Consider the following 18,688-nt stretch of genomic DNA (forward strand, 5'->3'; position numbering starts at 1 on the left):
CCAGAAGAGCCGAGGGCCCAGGGGCAGCATGGGCCTGCCCACACTGCGACATGTGTGCGCACTAGGTCCGTGCAGCAGAGCAGGTCTCCAGTCGTCCTGGTTAACCCTTGCCACTGGATAAAGGCTGAGCTCTGTCAACCCTTGTGGTGACTGATGTGCAATGGCCACCACACGTTAAAAAAGTCCACAGGCATCTTTCACCCCCTCAATTTGGAGTTCAGGACTGGAACATCGGGTCCTTCATTGAAACATCTGTGAACTCATGTGGAAGCAAGTCATCCTCGTTCGAGGGACCGTCTATGATGATGAAAATACAACATTTCTGAGATTTGCAAACTTTGAAATTATGCTCCTTTTATATGTCCAAGTCAATAATATGCATCAAATTAATAACTTAACGTGGAAGATGTCCTTAAATGTAATCAGTGACATTCAGTCTGTACTTTGCAACTGGAGCCAAAGATGTCCTGAACTTACTTTGAAACAGGAGGCGCGGTACAGGAGCTGCACCACGTGCCCGATGCTGGTCTTCGAGGCTTGGGGAAATCGGGGCTCCAGTCTCTGTACCACAAACAGCACCAAGACTTTTCTGGAGAGTGCAGAGCCATCTTCCAGTGCAAGTAGGACCAGTTTCAGGGCTTCTTCCTGCATTGCTGAGGGCGAGAGATCACTAATTAAAGGTGGCATCGATCAACCACTCTCCATCCTACTGATCTCTCACCACTTCCCATCCTATCCTCAGCGTAGTTTCTTCATCCTACAGTTTCCCCAATCCCACCTTCCCCAATCCCACCCCATCCCAGTATCTCCCATCTAGCCCCATCCCAGTTTCCCCAATCCCACCCCATCCCAGTTTCCCCGATCCCACCCCATCCCAGTTTCCCCGATCTCACCCCATCCCAGTTTCCCCGATCCCACCCATCCCAGATTCCCCAATCACGCCCCATCCCAGTTTCCCCAATCCCACCCCATCCCAGTTTCCCCAATCACACCCCATCCCAGTTTCCCCGATCACACCCCATCCCAGTTTCCCCAATCACACCCCATATCCCAGTTTCCCCAATCATACCCCAACCCAGTTTCCACAATCCCACCCCATCCCAGTTTCCCCAATCCCACCCCATCCCAGTTTCCCCAATCACACTCTATCCCAGTATCTCCCATCCAACCCCATCCCAGTTTCCCCAATCCCACCCATCCCAGTTTCCCCAATCACACTCTATCCCAGTATCTCCCATCCAGCTCCATCCCAGTTTCCTAATCCCACCCATCCCAGATTCTCCAATCACACCCTATCCCAGTTTCCCAATCCCACCCATCCCAGTTTCCCCAATCACAACCCATCCCAGTTTCCCCAATCACAACCCATCCCAGTTTCCCCAATCACAATCCATCCCAGTTTCCCCAATCCCACTCCATCCCAGTTTTTCCGATCACACCCATCCCAGTTTCCCCAATCCCACCCCATCCCAGTTTCCCCAATCACACCCCATCCAGTATCTCCGATTCAGCACCATCCCAGTTTCTCCAATCCCATCCATCCCAGATTCTCCAATACCACCCCATTCCAGTTTCCCCAACCCCATCCCATCCCAGTTTCCCCAATCCCACCCCATCCCAGTTTCCCCAATCCCACCCCAACCCAGTTTTTCCGATCCTGCCCCATCCTACAGTTTCTCCGATCCTATCCTAATCATTTAGTTTACATTTACACACCCTCAGTGATACAGTTTGTTCCACTCTGCCCACTTCCCAGATCACTTGGGTGAGCAGGCAAGGAGCCAAAGAGGAAGATTTACAAAAAATGAAATGCTGTTTAATTGCAGAGTGGAAAGGGAGAATGATGCTTTTAAATAATGTCTCTGACATTGATGCTCTTTCGATCTTGGGCTAAGGCACACTGTTGGGGCAATATCGAGGGAGCTTTACTCTGTATCTAACCCGTGCTGCACCTGCCCTGGGAGTGTTTGATGGGACAGTGTAGAGGGAGCTTTACACTGTATCTAACCCGTGCTGCACCTGCCCTGGGAGTGTTTAATGGGACAGTGTAGAGGGAGCTTTACTCTGTATCTAACCCGTGCTGTACCTGTCCTGGGAGTGTTTGATGGGACAGTGTAGAGGGAGTTTTACTCTGTGTCTAACCCGTGCTGTACCTGCCCTGGGAGTGTTTGATGGGATAGTGCAGAGGGAGTTTTACTCTGTATCTAATCCAGGGGGTGTTTGATGGGTCACAGCAGAAAGCGTTCCATTCCCCAGCATTGTTGGCATCGCAAAACTTCCCGAATATTCACCTGGTCCGAGAAACTGGCAGCCCCTGGCTCTGACAGCTGCCCAGAGATTGGATGAAAGTTGCTGTGGGTTCTGATGCTGAAGGATGAGCTCGGTGACAGTCCTCTCCCCCAGCGAGCGGGCAGCTCGCATCGCCCGGATCCGGCCTTCCTCCTCCACCAACTGACAGTGTACCAGTGTAACCAACTTCCTCTGCATGGGTCTGCTCAACACACTCTGCGCCGCACTGCTGAGCACCACACCTGCAACACAACACAACATAGCTCAACACAGAGCCCGAGACAGCAGGGCGTCGTAACTATACCGTGCCGGACCGAGCCTCCAACCGGCCCTCGCCCACAGTCAGGGATACAGAGTCCAAACTCGGACGGGCAACGGGAGTCGGCCAGCTTCCACAGAGCAAAGTCTGGCATCCTGCAATTCTGCACAGTGCAAGAAGCGGAATCCTACATCCCAGAGCGGGTCTTCACAGAGACATGTCAGAACAGGGAATCACACATTCCACACCGAGACCCCGAGTCCCACACCCCATGTTCCACACCGGGACCCCCCGTCCCACACCGGGATCCCCCGTCCCACACCGGGACCCACCCCCCGTCCCACACCCAGAACCCCCCCCCCCCCCCCGTCCCACACCCAGACCCGACCCTCCGCCTCAAACCCAGACCCCCCTGTCCCATACCCAGGCCCTTCCCCGTCCCACACCCAGACCTCGTGTCCCAAACCCAGACCCCACGTCCCACACAGAGACCCTCTGTCCCACACCGAGACCCCCCCCGTCCCATACCCAGACCACCCCCCCCGTCCTACACCCAGACACCCCCCCCCCCGTCCCACACCCAGACCCCCCCCCCCCGTCCCACACCCAGATCCCCCCCGTCCCACACCCCGTGTCTCACATCGAGATCCTGCGTCCCACACCCAGACCCCCCCCGTCCCCGTCCCACACCCAGACCCCCCCCCGTCCCACACCCAGACCCCCCTGTCCCACACCCAGACCCCCCCCCCCCCCGGTCCCACACCCAGACCCCTCCCCCGTCCCACACGCAGACCCCCCTCGTCCCACACGTAGACCCGCCCACCCCGTGTCCCACACGGAGAACCCCCCGTCCCACACGGAGAACCCCCCGTCCCACACGGAGAACCCCCCGTCCCACATCCAGACCCCCCGTCCCACACCCAGACCCCCCGTCCCACACCCAGACCCCCCGTCCCAATGAGACCCCACACCCGTGGCGAAATCCCACAGCGTAACGCCCGAACAGATTCTCACCCGAGACCCTGAAACATACCCTAAAGCAGAACGTTAAGTTCCCAGAGTCACTGGCAGTCACTGTGAAGCATGCTGTGGCAGGAACAAGATCTTCTGTTGCCCTGCTGCATGATTTTAACTAGTTAAGGGTAAATCCAATTTAACAATGGCACCAGCCAGCCGTGTTGCTGTGTGGGATTTCCATTCTCGGTCTGGCTGCATGCTCATCAACTCGGGCACTGGGATTTCTGCTCCAAATGGACCCGCCCTGTTTCAGGCTGTGTTGTGCCTGTTGTCCGCACTGCTACTTCTGTCAATTCACCTTGGGGACAGCCACCTATCTACGTCATTCCCTCGGTCATTGGCTGTTAAGAACCAGCCAGACTATGGGTCTGTGTGAACAACAAATTACATTTATATAGCGCCTTTAACATAGTAAAACGTCTGAAGGCGCTCTGCAGGAGGAATCAGACAAACACTGTCACAGAGCCAAAGGAGGCGATAGTACGGTAGATGACCAAAAAGCTTGTTCAAAAGGTAGGTCTTAAGGAGTGGCTAGGAGGAGAGACAGGCTGAGAGGCAGAGAGTGTTAGTAAGGGAATTCCAGAGCTGAGCGCCTGGGCAGCTCAAACCACGGCTGCCAATGGTGGGGTGAAGGAAGTGGGGTGTGGAAAAGAGGCCAGAATTGGAGGAGTGCAAAGATCTCGGAGAGTTGTGGGGCTGTAGGAGGTTACAGAGATAGGGAGTGGTGTGGCCATGGTGGGATTCGAACACCACCAGGAGGAGTCAGAGTTCCAAAGCTCATTGTACACTGTGACACGAGCCAGCTCAGACACTGCTCGGTAAAAGATTATCCACAAGGAGACGACCCTGACAACCAGGGCCCTTTCACGTCGTTCTCAGTCTTCTGTAGAATCTCAGAAATTTACAGCACGGAAGGAGGCCATTCGGCCCATTGTGTCCGCGCCGGCCGACAAAGAGCTACCCAGCCTAACCCCACTTTCCAGCTCTGGGTCCGTAGCCCTGTGGGTTACGGCACTTTTAAGTGCACATCCAAGTACTTTTTAAATGTGGTGGGGGTTTCTGCCTCTACCACCCTTTCAGGCAGAGAGCTCCAGACCCCCACCACCCTCTGGGTGAAGAATTGTTTCCTCATCTCCCCTCGAAACCTTCCACCAATTACTTTACATCTACAGTTGAAGCATAACCTCCCTGCTCTTGTATTCCATGCCTCGGCTAATAAAGGCAAGTATTCCGTATGCCTTCTTAACCGCCTTATCTACCTGGCCTGCTTCATTCAGGGATCTGTGGACATGCACTCCAAGGTCCTCTACACTTCTCAGTGTCCGACCGTTCAATGTGTATTCCCTTGCCTTGCCTAGATGCCTAAGAAGCAGTATGAATTCTGCAAGAAATGATCTTCAGGGATCTGCTGTCAGAGACAATGATGGCACCGTTCAGCCGCCGCATACGCCCGATCAGCACATTCGAATATCTTCCCAGCGCATTTTGCACGTGATGGGCCCGCTACATGGAATGTCATTCTGGGTCAGTAAATAGCTTCCTATTCCACACTGGCAGCATTCTGTGTTGTGCGGGAAAGGAACGGGTTCCATGCCGGGGTTCCGTAGATGGCACAGGGATTTATTTTTTCCATTAGGACTACCCTTCATCGCCTGCTATAAGCAGACGCCACACGGCTGGAGTACTGCTCAGGTGCTTGTTGGATACGGTGCAGGACCCGGGCAGGGTCTGAATACCTGACGCCATTCAACCGATTGGGAACCTACTCATCATCCATCATAGGTATCCCTCGGAATCCAGGAAGACTTGCTTCCACTCTAAAAGTGAGTTCTCAGTCCAATATGAGAACCACAGTCCGTCACTGGTGGATCAGATAGTTTTTGAGGGTAAGGGAGGGTGGGACTGGTTTGCCGCACGCTCTTTCCGCTGCCTGCGCTTGGTTTCTGCATGCTCTCGGCGATGAGACTTGCGCTGCTCAGCGTCCTCCCGGATGCACCTCCTCCACTGAGGGCGGTCTTGGGCCAGGGACCCCCAGGTGTCGGTGGGGATGTTGCATTTTATCAGGGAGGCTTTGAGGGTGTCCTTGAAACGTTTCGACCGGGTTACTGGCCCCAGAAAGGGCAACTGTGGCACCAGGCAATATTCTGAATTACAACTCCGCGCGAATTGGACGCCCAGATTGCGAGGCACTGGTAAGCATAGAGCTTTATTACAGGACAGAGTAAAGCCAAGGTAAGTGCATTTCTGCAATTTTTCTATTGCTGTTTTCAGCTGGCCTTTACACAAGCCTTTATACCAATTCTCATCTTCACTGATTATTACCACAAATGGGTTTCCCAAATGGAATTTTCCTGCCCAAGAGCATTTTTTGTTTTTAAACCCAGTTGCTAGCGAATGCAAGTTTGACTATTCCACTGTTCGGGGTCGAAATCCCGTTTCTAACGCCGCCCATTACCGCTGCAGAGGGGCGGCTAACGGGCGGCTGAGTCGTTACCGTCAGTGGCAACTGGGTTCCTGGGCTCACAGTAAATTTAGTCGGGTAGTGGGGGCGGCGCCAAGAAGTATCGCTGCGCGCTCGGCCACCACCCACGCGGTGACATCATCCAGCGTGCAACGCCCCTTTCCGCCGCCACTGCGATATTCGGTGAATACGGTGGCCTTACCGACAGGCGTCCATACAGCCTGGGAAAGGTGGTGGGACATCGAGGGTCCCAGGGCAGGAGTGTCCAGGGATCAAGGCAAGTGGTTATGTTTATTTTTTTAAAGTATTTATGTATTAATGGGACCAGTGGGGAAGTGTGGGTGAGGGAAACTTTTTCTTCTTCATTTTATTCATCTGGCATGCCGGTAGCCTACCATGCTTCGGTGGGCCTCCTGAGATGCCGCTCCGTTGGCGCCCGAGGACGAGTGTGCACAGCCACTTTTAGCGCTGCTCTCTCATCTTTGGGTGGCAAAACTGAATTTTGCACAGTTTGAGGCGGCACCTACCGCCTGGAGTTCGAATCAGCGCTCAGCCTGTGACACCGCCTCAATTCAGTGGGACCAGATTTCAACCCCTTAGTATTTTGCCATCCTGCGTGTGTAAATAATTTTATCTCCAAATAAGTCTAGAGCAGCAGTTTAGCCAGTGCACAGTCGTCCGGCAGCATGGCATCATTGTGAAATGGAAGGAGAAGCCAGTGGGCACCCCGTGTCCTCCAGTAAGTAACGGGCGGTGATTCAGAGCCCTGGGTAAAGTAACACCCAGCTCAGGGAATAAAGGCACAGGTTTTTGTACACAAGAGACTCAAGCTGCACATGGAAACTGAAGTTAAACAGCAACATAAGGAAAGGTGTTGGGGAAAAGCCCAAACTATACCAGGAAGTGGTTTCCCGACACCTCCAGGGTCCGAAACCTTCTATAAAAGGCGTAACTCATTGGATTTCACAGATGACAGGGTAGGTTGTTATTATTGCAGTTAGGCAGTCATGACGTGCATTGTGCACAGATTCCACGCTACCTCTTGTAGGTTATTTCCTGATAAAGCAGGCAGTCATGACAGAATGATGGATGGTACAAATATTGTTCTGCTAACATCACTGGGTGTAGGACTACTCCACACCATAATCAGATTCCAGCCTGCAACTCACTCCCGGGTATCTGTTATTCTATATATAAACCATCCGAACCCCTTGATTAGATTCCAGCCTGCAACTCACTCCCGGGTATCTGTTATTCTATATATAAACCATCCGAACCCCTCGATTAGATTCCAGCCTGCAACTCACTCCTGGGTATCTGTTATTCTATATATAAACCCCCTGAAACCCCTCGATTAGATTCCAGCCTGTAACTCACTCCCGGGTATCTGTTATTCTATATATAAACCATCCGAACCCCTTGATTAGATTCCAGCCTGTAACTCACTCCTGGGTATCTGTTATTCTATATATAAACCATCCGAACCCCTCGATTAGATTCCAGCCTGCAACTCACTCCTGGGTATCTGTTATTCTATATATAAACCCCCTGAACCCCTCGATTAGATTCCAGCCTGCAACTCACTCCCGGGTATCTGTTATTCTATATATAAACCATCCGAACCCCTTGATTAGATTCCAGCCTGCAACTCACTCCTGGGTATCTGTTATTCTATATATAAACCCCCTGAACCCCTCGATTAGATTCCAGCCTGTAACTCACTCCCGGGTATCTGTTATTCTATATATAAACCATCCGAACCCCTTGATTAGATTCCAGCCTGTAACTCACTCCTGGGTATCTGTTATTCTATATATAAACCATCCGAACCCCTTGATTAGATTCCAGCCTGTAACTCACTCCTGGGTATCTGTTATTCTATATATAAACCATCCGAACACCTTGATTAGATTCCAGCCTGTAACTCACTCCCGGGTATCCGTTATTCTATATATAAACCCCCTGAACCCCTCGATTAGATTCCAGCCTGTAACTCACTCCTGGGTATCTGTTATTCTATATATAAACCCCCCCGAACCCCTCGATTAGATTCCAGCCTGCAACTCACTGCCGGTATCTGTCATTCTATATATAAAACCTCCTGAACCCCACGATTAGATTCCAGCCTGTAACACGCTCCCGGGTATCTATTATTCTATATATAAACTGCCTGGAGTGCTCAGTGAGGTTCCAGCCTGTAACCCACTCCCAAAAAATGCTGCCAATAAATACATGACTCTATTAGCATTCAGTGGGAATGTCCCTGATGGTACCTCTGGTGCTGCTGAGTGGTTTGAGGTATAGTGCCAGCTCCTCCACACATTTCTTTGCCTCCTCATAGTGTTTGGTATTTTCCGCTCCAGTACACAGGGTGACAGACTGCGGTTCTGGAATCTGCACACAATCACAGCAAAAACCAGCCGTTAACCGTATATAATTAACACTGCGACAAGAATATACTAGAATAATATTTCATAATAAATTAATACAACATAATATATTATAGAACTTTAGCCATGTTCACATAAGGAGAATATAATATATTAATGTACTACACTGCTAACTAACACCTGGGCTGATCTTATTGGCTGAGGCCTCCATTAGGACAATCAATTTTATAATGTTATAAAAGAAATCTTATTATATAGCGTCTTTCATGACCTCAGGACGTCTCAATGCACTTTACAGCCAATGAAGTACTTTTGGAGTGTAGTCACTGTTGTAATGTGGGAAACGCGGCAGCCAACTTGCACACAAGCTCCCACAAACAGCAATGTGATAATGACCAGATAATCTGTTTTTGTTATGTTGATTGAGGGATAAATATTGGCCAGGACATAGTGCCATGGGATCTTTTACGTCCACTTGAGAGAGCAGACGGGGTCTCGGTTTAATGTCACATCCGAAAGACTGCACTGGAGTGTCAGCTTAGATTTTTTGTGCTCAAGTCCCTGGAGTGGGACTTGAACCCACAACCTTCTGACTCAGAGGTGAGAGTGCTGCCCACTGAGCCACAGCTGACACTGTGGTCAGGTGGGACTACTTCAGTTTGAGTTGGTCTCTGTTTTGACCAGTGGCTCAGTGGGTTGCATTCTCGCCTCTGAGTCAGAAGGTCGTGGGTTCAAGTGCTTCATAAGAACATAAGATAGGAGCAGGAGTCGGCCATTTGGCCCCTCGAGCCTGCTCCTCCATTCAATACGATCATGGCTGATCTGATCATGGACTCAGCGCCACTTCCCCGCCCGCTTCCCATAACCCTTCAATCCCTTATCACTCAAAAATCTGTCTATCTCCGCCTTAAATATATTCAATGACCCAGCCGCCACAGCTCTCTGGGGCAGAGAATTCCACAGATTTACAACCATCAGAGAAGAAATTTCTCATCTCAGTTTTAAATAGGCAGCCCCTTATTCTGAGACTATGTCCCCTAGTTTTAGTTTCCCCTATGAGTGGAAATACCCTCTCTGCATTCACCTTGTCGAGCCCCCTCATTATCTTATAAGTTTCAATCAGATCACCTCTCATTCTTCTGAACTCTAATGTGTATAGTCCCAACCTACTCAACCTATCTTCATAAGTCAACCACATCATCTCCGAAATCAACCTAGTGAACCTTCTCTGAAATGCCTCCAATGCAAGTATATCCTTCCTTAAATACGGAGACCAAAACTGTACACAGTACTCTAGGTGTGGCCTCACCAATACCCTGCACAGTTGTAGCAGGACTTCTCTGCTTTTATACTCTATCCCCCTTGCAATAAAGGCCAACATTCCATTTGCCTTCCTGATTACTTGCTGTACCTGCATACTAACTTTTTGTGTTTCATGCACAAGGACCCCCAGGGTCCTCTATACTGCAGCACTTTGCAATTTTTCTCCATTTAAATTATAATTTGCTTTTCTATTATTTCTGCCAAAGTGGATAACCTCACATTTTCCCACATTATATTCCATCTGTGCTGCACTGTCGGAGGTGTCGTCTTTCAGATCAGACATTAAACCGAGGCCCCGTCTGCTCTCTCAGATGGATGTAAAAGATCCTATGGCACTATTTCGAAGAAAAGCAGGGGAGTTATTCCCGGTGCCCTGGCCAATATGTATCTTTCAACCAACATCATTAAAATAGATTATCTGGCCATTTATCACATTGCTGTTTGTGGCGTGCTGTGCGCAAATTGGCTGCATTAAAACACTTCAAAAGTTCTTTATTGGCTGTAAAGCGCTTTGGGATGTCCTGAGGTTGTGAAATGCTCCAGATAAAAATGCAAGACCTAGCTTTCTTTTGTGCTCTTGACGTTCTTACTCTTATCGAAAGAGCTGGTGTGAGGGTCGCTGCTCCATGTGGTGTGGCAATGAGCCAATGCAGACTTGAAGGTCGCAGGCCAGTTTCCGGTCGGTTCCGAGTTAACTGATCTCTGCAGAGTACTAGTTGGGGGCTTACAATTGGCTCCAGAAACCTTTGTCCAGCAAAGGAAAGAGCAGTCGGTCAGGGTCCCAGCTGCCCAGTGACGTGTGTGCATGTGACCGTGCGCGCCTCCGGTCTGCGGCTGGGGGACAGGATCAGCCTAGCTTCATCCCCTCCTTCTTGACATTACAGGTGTATACAATTATGAGGGGCCTGGATAGAGTGGATAGGAAGGACCTATTTCCCTTTGCAGAGGGGTCAACAACCAGGGGGCATAGATTTAAGATAATTGATCGGAAGCTTAGAGGGGATTTGAGGGGAAATTTCTGCACCCACAGGATGGTTGGGGTCTGGAACTCACTGCCTGAAAGGGTGGTAGAGGCAGAAACCCTCACCATGTTTAAAAAGTACTTGGATATGCACTTGAAGTGCCGTAACCTACAGGGCTACGGACCTAGTGCTGGCAAGTGGGATAAGGCTGGGTAGCTCTTTGTTGGCTGGCACGGACACGATGGGCCGAAATGGCGTCCTTCCGTGCTGTAGTGTCCTATGATTCTATGTTTTACAATCTAGACTCATGGCAAAAGAACGGCAACTCTGGGGAGGCTGTGAAGGGCTGCGAGGAACTGTGCAAACTCCAGCCCCTCCCTCCCTCCCCCCACCCTCCACCCCGCCCCCGACCCCACAAAGTAAGTGTCAGCGATTTCAGGAATGTGGGTGGAACAAACATAGAATTAGAGAATCAGAGAATCTTACCGCACAGAAGGAGGCCATTCGACCCATCGTGCCTGTGCCGGCTCTGTGAAAGAATTACCCAATTAGTCCCACCCACTTTCCCCATAGACCGGCAAATGTTTCCTATTCAAGTATTTAAAAATTCCCCTTTTGAAAGTGATTTCTGAATCTGTTCCCACCGTCCTTTCAGGCAGTGCAATCCAGATCATAACAACTCACTGTGTGAAAATATTTGCATCTCCGCCACTGGCTTTTTTGACATTTATCTTCAATCTGTACCCTTTGGTTATCGACCCTCCAGCGAGTAGAAATATTCTCCTTATCTACTCTGTCAAAGTCCCTCATTGAACACCCCTATTAAATTTCCCGTTAATCTTCTCTGCTCCAAGGAGAACAATCCCAGCTTCTCCAGTCTCTCCATATAACTGAAGCCCGTTATTGTTGGTACCAGTCAGGTAAAGCTGTGTGCACTGAACAGTGTGATACACACTGAGGGAGCAGCGTGTGGTTGCCCAGACCGGAAATCGGCACGGTCCCGGCCTGCAAGACCATCAGCAGGCTGGGGCCATTGGAGGGAGCAACGTGCGGCAGCATACCACTGCAGGGAGCAGCGCGTGCTGCTGCAGGAGGGCGATAGCTGACTGCAGTGCGGGCAGATACAGCAGGAGCAGCGAGGTCGGGGCGAAGGAGCGGCAAGAGTTTATATAGGAACGTGATCGGGGCCCAGGAGAGGCGTGAGTTCGGGGCCCAGAAGAGCCGAGGGCCCAGGGGCATCACTGACCAGCCCACACTGCGATATGTGTGTGCACTAGGTCCGTGCAGCAGAGCTGGTCTCCAGAAGTCTTGGTTAATCCTTGCCACTGGACCAAGACCTAGCTCTGTCAAGCCCGTGTGGTGGCTGGTGTGCAACAGCCACCCCACGTTAACAAAATTTCACACAGGCATCTTCCAACCTTCAGGATGTAGTTCGGGATCTGGAACATCGAGGCCTTTATTGAATTATCTGTGAACTCTTGTGGAAGCAAGTCATCCTCGTTCGAGGGACCACCAATGATGATGATGATGATGTGTGCACTGAACAATGTGTTACACATAACACTGTGTGTACTGAGCAGTGTGTTACACAGGGGAACTGTGTGTACTGAACAGTGTGTTACACAAGGAATTGTGTGTACTGAACAGTGTGTTACACAGGCAGCTGTGATTACTGAACAGTGTGTTACACAGGGGGAGCTGTGTGTACTGAACAGTGTTACACAGGGGGAGCTGTGATTACTGAACAGTGTGTTACACAGGGAGCTGTGTGTACTGAACAGTGTGTTACACAGAGCATCGTGTGTACTGAACAGTGTGTTACACAGGGAGCTGTGTGCACTGAATAGTGCGTTACACAGAGAGTTGTGTGTACTGAACAGCGTGTTACACAGGGAGCTGTGTGTACTGAACAGTGTGTTACACAGGGAGAGCTGTGTGTACTGAACAGTGTGTTACAAGAGCGTTGTGTGTACTGAACAGTGTGTTAAACTGGCAGGTGTGTGTACTAAACAGTGTGTTACACTGGCAGCTGTGTGTACTGAACGTTGTGTTACACAGAAAGCTGTGTGTACTGAACAGTGTGTTACACAGGGGGAGCTGTGTGTACTGAACAGTGTGTTACACAGGGAGCTGTGTGTACTGAACAGTGTGTTACACATGGCATCGTGTGTACTGAACAGTGTGTTACACAAGGAGCTGTGTGTACTGAACAGTGTGTTACACAGGGAGCTGTGTGTACTGAACAGTGTGTTACACAGGCGGAGTTTTGTGTACTGAACAGTGTGTTACACAGGGAGCTGAGTGCACTGAACAGTGTGTTACACAAAGAGTTGTGTGTACTGAACAGCGTGTCACACAGGGAGCTGTGTGTACTGAACAGTGTGTGACACAGGGGGAGCTGTGTGCAATGAACAGTGTGTTCCACAGGGAGCTGTGTGTACTGAACAGTGTGTTACACAGGGAGCTGTGATTACTGAACAGTGTGTTACACACAATGCTGTGTGTACTGAACAGTGTGTTACACAGGGAGCTGTGTGTACTGAACAGTGTGTTACAGAGAGCTGTGTGTACTGAACAGTGTGTTACACAAAGAGCTGTGTGTACTGAAAAGTGTGTTACACAGGGAGCTGTGTGTACTGAACAGTGTGTTACACAGGGAGCTGTGTGCACTGAACAGTGTGTTACACAGGGAGCTGTGTGTACTGAACAGTGTGTTACACAGGGAGCTGTGTGTACTGAACAGTGTGTTACATAGGGGGAGCTGTGTGTACTGAACAGTGTGTTACAAAGGAGCTGTGATTACTGAACAGTGTGTTACACAGAATGCTGTGTGTACTGAACAGTGTGTTACACAGGGAGCTGTGTGTACTGAACAGTGTGTTACAGAGAGCTGTGTGTACTGAACAGTGTGTTACACAAAGAGCTGTGTGTACTGAAAAGTGTGTTACACAGGGAGCTGTGTGTACTGAACAGTGTGTTACACAGGGAGCTGTGTGCACTGAACAGTGTGTTACACAGGGAGCTGTGTGTACTGAACAGTGTGTTACATAGGGGGAGCTGTGTGTACTGAACAGTGTGTTACACAGGAGCTGTGATTACTGAACAGTGTGTTGCACAGAGCGCTGTGTGTACTGAACAGTCAGTTACACAGGGGGCTGTGTGTATTGAACAGTGTGTTACATAGGGTGCTGTGTGTATTGAACAGTGTGTCACACAGGGGGCTGTGTATACTGAACAGTGTGTTACACAGGGAGCTGTGTGTACTGAACAGTATGTTACACAGGGAGCTGTGTGGACTGAACAGTGTGTTACACAGGGGGAGCTGTGTGTACTGAACAGTGTGTTACACAGGGAGCTGTGTGTACTGAACAGTGTGTTACACAGGGAGCTGTGTGTACTGAACAGTGTGTTACAAGAGCGTTATGTGTACTGAACAGTGTGTTACACTGGCAGCTGTGTGTACTGAACAGTGTGTTACATAAGGAGCTGTGTGTACTGAACAGTGTGTTACACAGGGAGCTGTGTGTACTGAACAGTGTGTTACACAGGGAGCTGTGTGTACTGAACAGTATGTTACACAGGGAGCTGTGTTTACTAAAAAGTGTGTTACACAGGGGCTGTGTGTACTGAACAGTGTGTTACACAGGGTGCTGTGTGTACTGAACAGTGTGTCACACAGGGGGCTGTGTGTACCGAACAGTGAGTTACATAGGGGGAGCTGTGTGTACTGAACAGTGTGTTACACAGGGAGCTGTGTGTACTGAACAGTGTGTTACACAGGGAGATGTGTGTACTGAACAGTGTGTTACACAGGGAGTTGTGAATACTGAACAGTGTTTTACACAGGGAGCTGTGTGTAGTGAACAGTGTGTTACACATGGGGAGCTATGTGTACTGAACAGTATGTTATACAGAGAGCTGTGTGTACTGAACAGTGTGTTACACAGGGGGCTGTGTGTACTGAACAGTGTGTTACACAGGGAGCTGTGTATACTGAACAGTGTTTTACACAGAGCACCGTGTGTACTGAACAGTGTGTTACACAGGGAGGACTGTGTGTACTGAACAGTGTGTTACATAGGGAGCTGTGTGTACTGAAGAATGTGTTACACAGAGAGCAGTGTGTTCTGAACAGTGTGTTACACAAAGAGCTGTGTGTACTGAACAGTGTGTTACACAGGGAGGACTGTGTGTACTGAACAGTGTGTTACATAGGGGGCTGTGTGTACTGAACAGTTTGTTACACAGGGGGCTGTGTGGACTGAACAGTGTGTTACACAGGGGGAGCTGTGTGTACTGAACAGTGTGTTACACAGGGAGCTGTGTGTACTGAACAGTGTGTTACACAGGGAGCTGTGTGTACTGAACAGTGTGTTACAAGAGCGTTATGTGTACTGAACAGTGTGTCACACTGGCAGCTGTGTGTACTGAACAGTGTGTTACACAAGGAGCTGTGTGTACTGAACAGTGTGTTACACAGGGAGCTGTGTGTACTGAACAGTGTGTTACACAGGGAGCTGTGTGTACTGAACAAGTATGTTACACAGGGAGCTGTGTGTACTGAACAGTGTGTTACACAGGGGGCTGTGTGTACTGAACAGTGTGTTACACAGGGTGCTGTGTGTACTGAACAGTGTGTCACACAGGGGGCTGTGTGCACTGAACAGTGAGTTACATAGGGGGAGCTGTGTGTACTGAACAGTGTGTTACACAGGAAGCTCTGTGTACTGAACAGTGTGTTACACAGGGAGTTGTGTGTAATGAACAGTGTTTTACACAGGGAGCTGTGTGTACTGAACAGTTTGTTACACTGGCAGCTGTGTGTATTGAACAGTGTGTTACACAGAGCACCGTGTGTACTGAACAGTATGTTATACAGGGAGCTGTGTGTACTGAACAGTTTGTTACACAGGGGGCTGTGTGGACTGAACAGTGTGTTACACAGGGGGAGCTGTGTGTACTGAACAGTGTGTTACACAGAGAGCTGTGTGCACTGAACACTGCGTTACACAGAGAGTTGTGTGTACTGAACAGCGTGTTACACAGGGAGCTGTGTGTACTGAACAGTGTGTTACACTGGCAGGTGTGTGTACTGAACAGTGTGTTACACTGGCAGCTGTGTGTACTGAACAGTGTGTTACACAGGGGGAGTTTTGTGTACTGAACAGTGTGTTACACAGGGAGCTGAGTGCACTGAACAGTGTGTTACACAGGGAGCTGTGTGCAATGAACAGTGTGTTCCACAGGGAGCTGTGTGTACTGAACAGTGTGTTACACAGGGAGCTGTGATTACTGAACAGTGTGTTACACACAATGCTGTGTGTACTGAACAGTGTGTTACACAGGGAGCTGTGTGTACTGAACAGTGTGTTACAGAGAGCTGTGTGTACTGAACAGTGTGTTACACAAAGAGCTGTGTGTACTGAAAAGTGTGTTACACAGGGAGCTGTGTGTACTGAACAGTGTGTTACACAGGGAGCTGTGTGCACTGAACAGTGTGTTACACAGGGAGCTGTGTGTACTGAACAGTGTGTTACACAGGGAGCTGTGTGTACTGAACAGTGTGTTACATAGGGGGAGCTGTGTGTACTGAACAGTGTGTTACAAAGGAGCTGTGATTACTGAACAGTGTGTTGCACAGAGCGCTGTGTGTACTGAACAGTGTGTTACACAGGGAGCTGTGTGTACTGAACAGTATGTTACACAGTGAGCTGTGTGTACTGAACAGTGTGTTACACAGGGAGCTGTGTATACTGAACAGTGTTTTACACAGAGCACCGTGTGTACTGAACAGTGTGTTACACAGGGAGGACTGTGTGTACTGAACAGTGTGTTACATAGGGAGCTGTGTGTACTGAAGAGTATGTTACACAGAGAGCAGTGTGTTCTGAACAGTGTGTTACACAAAGAGCTGTGTGTACTGAACAGTGTATTACACAGGGAGCTGTGTGTACTGAACAGTGTGTTACATAAGGAGCTGTGTGTACTGAACAGTGTGTTACACAGGGAGCTGTGTGTACTGAACAGTATGTTATACAGGGAGCTGTGTGTACTGAACAGTGTGTTACACAGGGGGCTGTGTGTACTGAACAGTGTGTTACATAGGGAGCTGTGTGTACTGAAGAGTGTGTTACACAGAGAGCAGTGTGTTCTGAACAGTGTGTTACACAAAGAGCTGTGTGTACTGAACAGTGTATTACACAGGGAGCTGTGTGTACTGAACAGTGTGTTACGTAAGGAGCTGTGTGTACTGAACAGTGTGTTACACAGGGAGCTGTGTGTACTGAACAGTGTGTTACACAGGGAGCTGTGTGTACTGAACAGTGTGTTACACAGGGAGATATGTGTACTGAACAGTGTGTTACACAGGGAGGGCTGTGTGTACTGAACAGTGTGTTGCATAGGGAGCTGTGTGTACTGAACAGTGTGTCACACAGGGTGCTGTGTGTACTGAACAGTGTGTCACACAGGGGGCTGTGTATACTGAACAGTGAGTTACATAGGGGGAGCTGTGTGTACTGAACAGTGTGTTACATAAGGAGCTGTGTGTACTGAACAGTGAGTTACATAGGGGGAGCTGTGTGTACTGAACAGTGTGTTACACAGGGAGCTGTGTGTACTGAACAGTGTGTTACACAGGGAGCTGTGTATACTGAACAGTGTTTTACACAGGGAGCTGTGTGTACTGAACAGTGTGTTACACATGGGGAGCTGTGTGTACTGAACAGTTTGTTACACAGGGGGCTGTGTGGACTGAACAGTGTGTTACACAGGGGGAGCTGTGTGCACTGAACAGTGTGTTACACAAGGAGCTGTGTGCACTGAACAGTGTGTTACACAGGAGCTGTGATTACTGAACAGTGTGTTACACAGAGCGCTGTGTGTACTGAACAGTGTGTTACACAGGGAGCTGTGTATACTGAACAGTGTGTTACACAGGGGGCTCTGTGTACTGAACAGTGTGTTACACATGGGAGCTGTGTGTTCTGAACAGTGTGTTACAGAGGGAGCTGTGTCTATTGAACAGTATGTTGCACAGGGGGAGCTGTGTCTATAGAACAGTGTGTTGCACAGGGGGAGCTGCGTGGACTGAAAAGTGTATTACACAGGGAGCTGTGTGCACTGAACAGTGTGTTGCACAAGTTGAGCTGAATATACTGAACAGTGTATTACACAGGGAGCTGCGTGTACTGAACAGTGTGTTACACAGGAGTAGCTGTGTGTACTGAACAGTGTGTTGCACAGGAGGATCTGTGTGTACTGAACAGTGTGTTACACAGGGAGCTGTGTGTACTGAACAGTGTGTTGCACAGGGAGCTGTGTGCACTGAACAGTGTGTTGCACAGGGAGCTGTGTGTACTGAACAGTGTGTTGCACAGGGAGCTGTGTGTTCTGAACAGTGTGTTGCACAGGGAGCTGTGTGTTCTGAACAGTGTGTTGCACAGAGGGAGCTGAATGTACTGAACAGTGTATTACACAGGGAGCTGCGTGTACTGAACATTGTGTTGCACAGGGGGAGCTGTGTGCACTGAACAGTGTGTTACAGAGGGAGCTGTGTCTATTGAACAGTGTGTTGCACATGGAGCTGTGTGTTCTGAACAGTGTATTACACAGGGAGCTGTGTATACCGAACAGTGTGTTACACAGGAAGCTGTGTGTACTGAACAGTGTGTTACACAGGGAGCTGTGTGTACTGAACAGTGTGTTAAACAGGGGGCTGTGTGTACTGAACAGTGTGTTACACAGGGAGGGCTGTGTATACTGAACAGTGTGTTACACAGGGAGGGCTGTGTGTACTGAACAGTGTGTTACACAAAGAGCTGTGTGTACTGAACAGTGTGTTCCAGAGGGAGCTTTGTGTACTGAACAGTGTGTTGCACAGGGGGAGCTGAATGTACTGAACAGTGTATTACACAGGGAGCTGTGTGTACTGAACAGTGTGTTACACAGGGAGCTGTGTGTACTGAACAGTGTGTTACACAGGGCG

At 49.6% G+C, this 18,688-nt stretch overlaps 1 protein-coding gene across 7 annotated transcripts in view; it reads right to left on the reverse strand.

Moving 5' to 3' along the window:
* Positions 1 to 18,688, reverse strand: part of LOC139268787 (roquin-1-like) — a 395,945-nt gene that overhangs the window by 109,086 nt on the left and 268,171 nt on the right. For all 7 annotated transcript variants that reach the window (XM_070887480.1, XM_070887481.1, XM_070887482.1 and 4 more), the window contains 3 exons: positions 8,300 to 8,420; positions 2,292 to 2,531; positions 478 to 653 (listed from right to left, as the gene is read on the reverse strand). In XM_070887480.1, the coding sequence (XP_070743581.1) occupies positions 478 to 653; positions 2,292 to 2,531; positions 8,300 to 8,420 (537 nt within the window). The remainder of the gene's footprint in view (positions 1 to 477; positions 654 to 2,291; positions 2,532 to 8,299; positions 8,421 to 18,688) is intronic.

The sequence above is a fragment of the Pristiophorus japonicus genome, chromosome 8 (assembly GCF_044704955.1).
Source record: "Pristiophorus japonicus isolate sPriJap1 chromosome 8, sPriJap1.hap1, whole genome shotgun sequence".
In the NCBI taxonomy this organism is placed as follows: Eukaryota; Metazoa; Chordata; class Chondrichthyes; family Pristiophoridae; genus Pristiophorus; species Pristiophorus japonicus.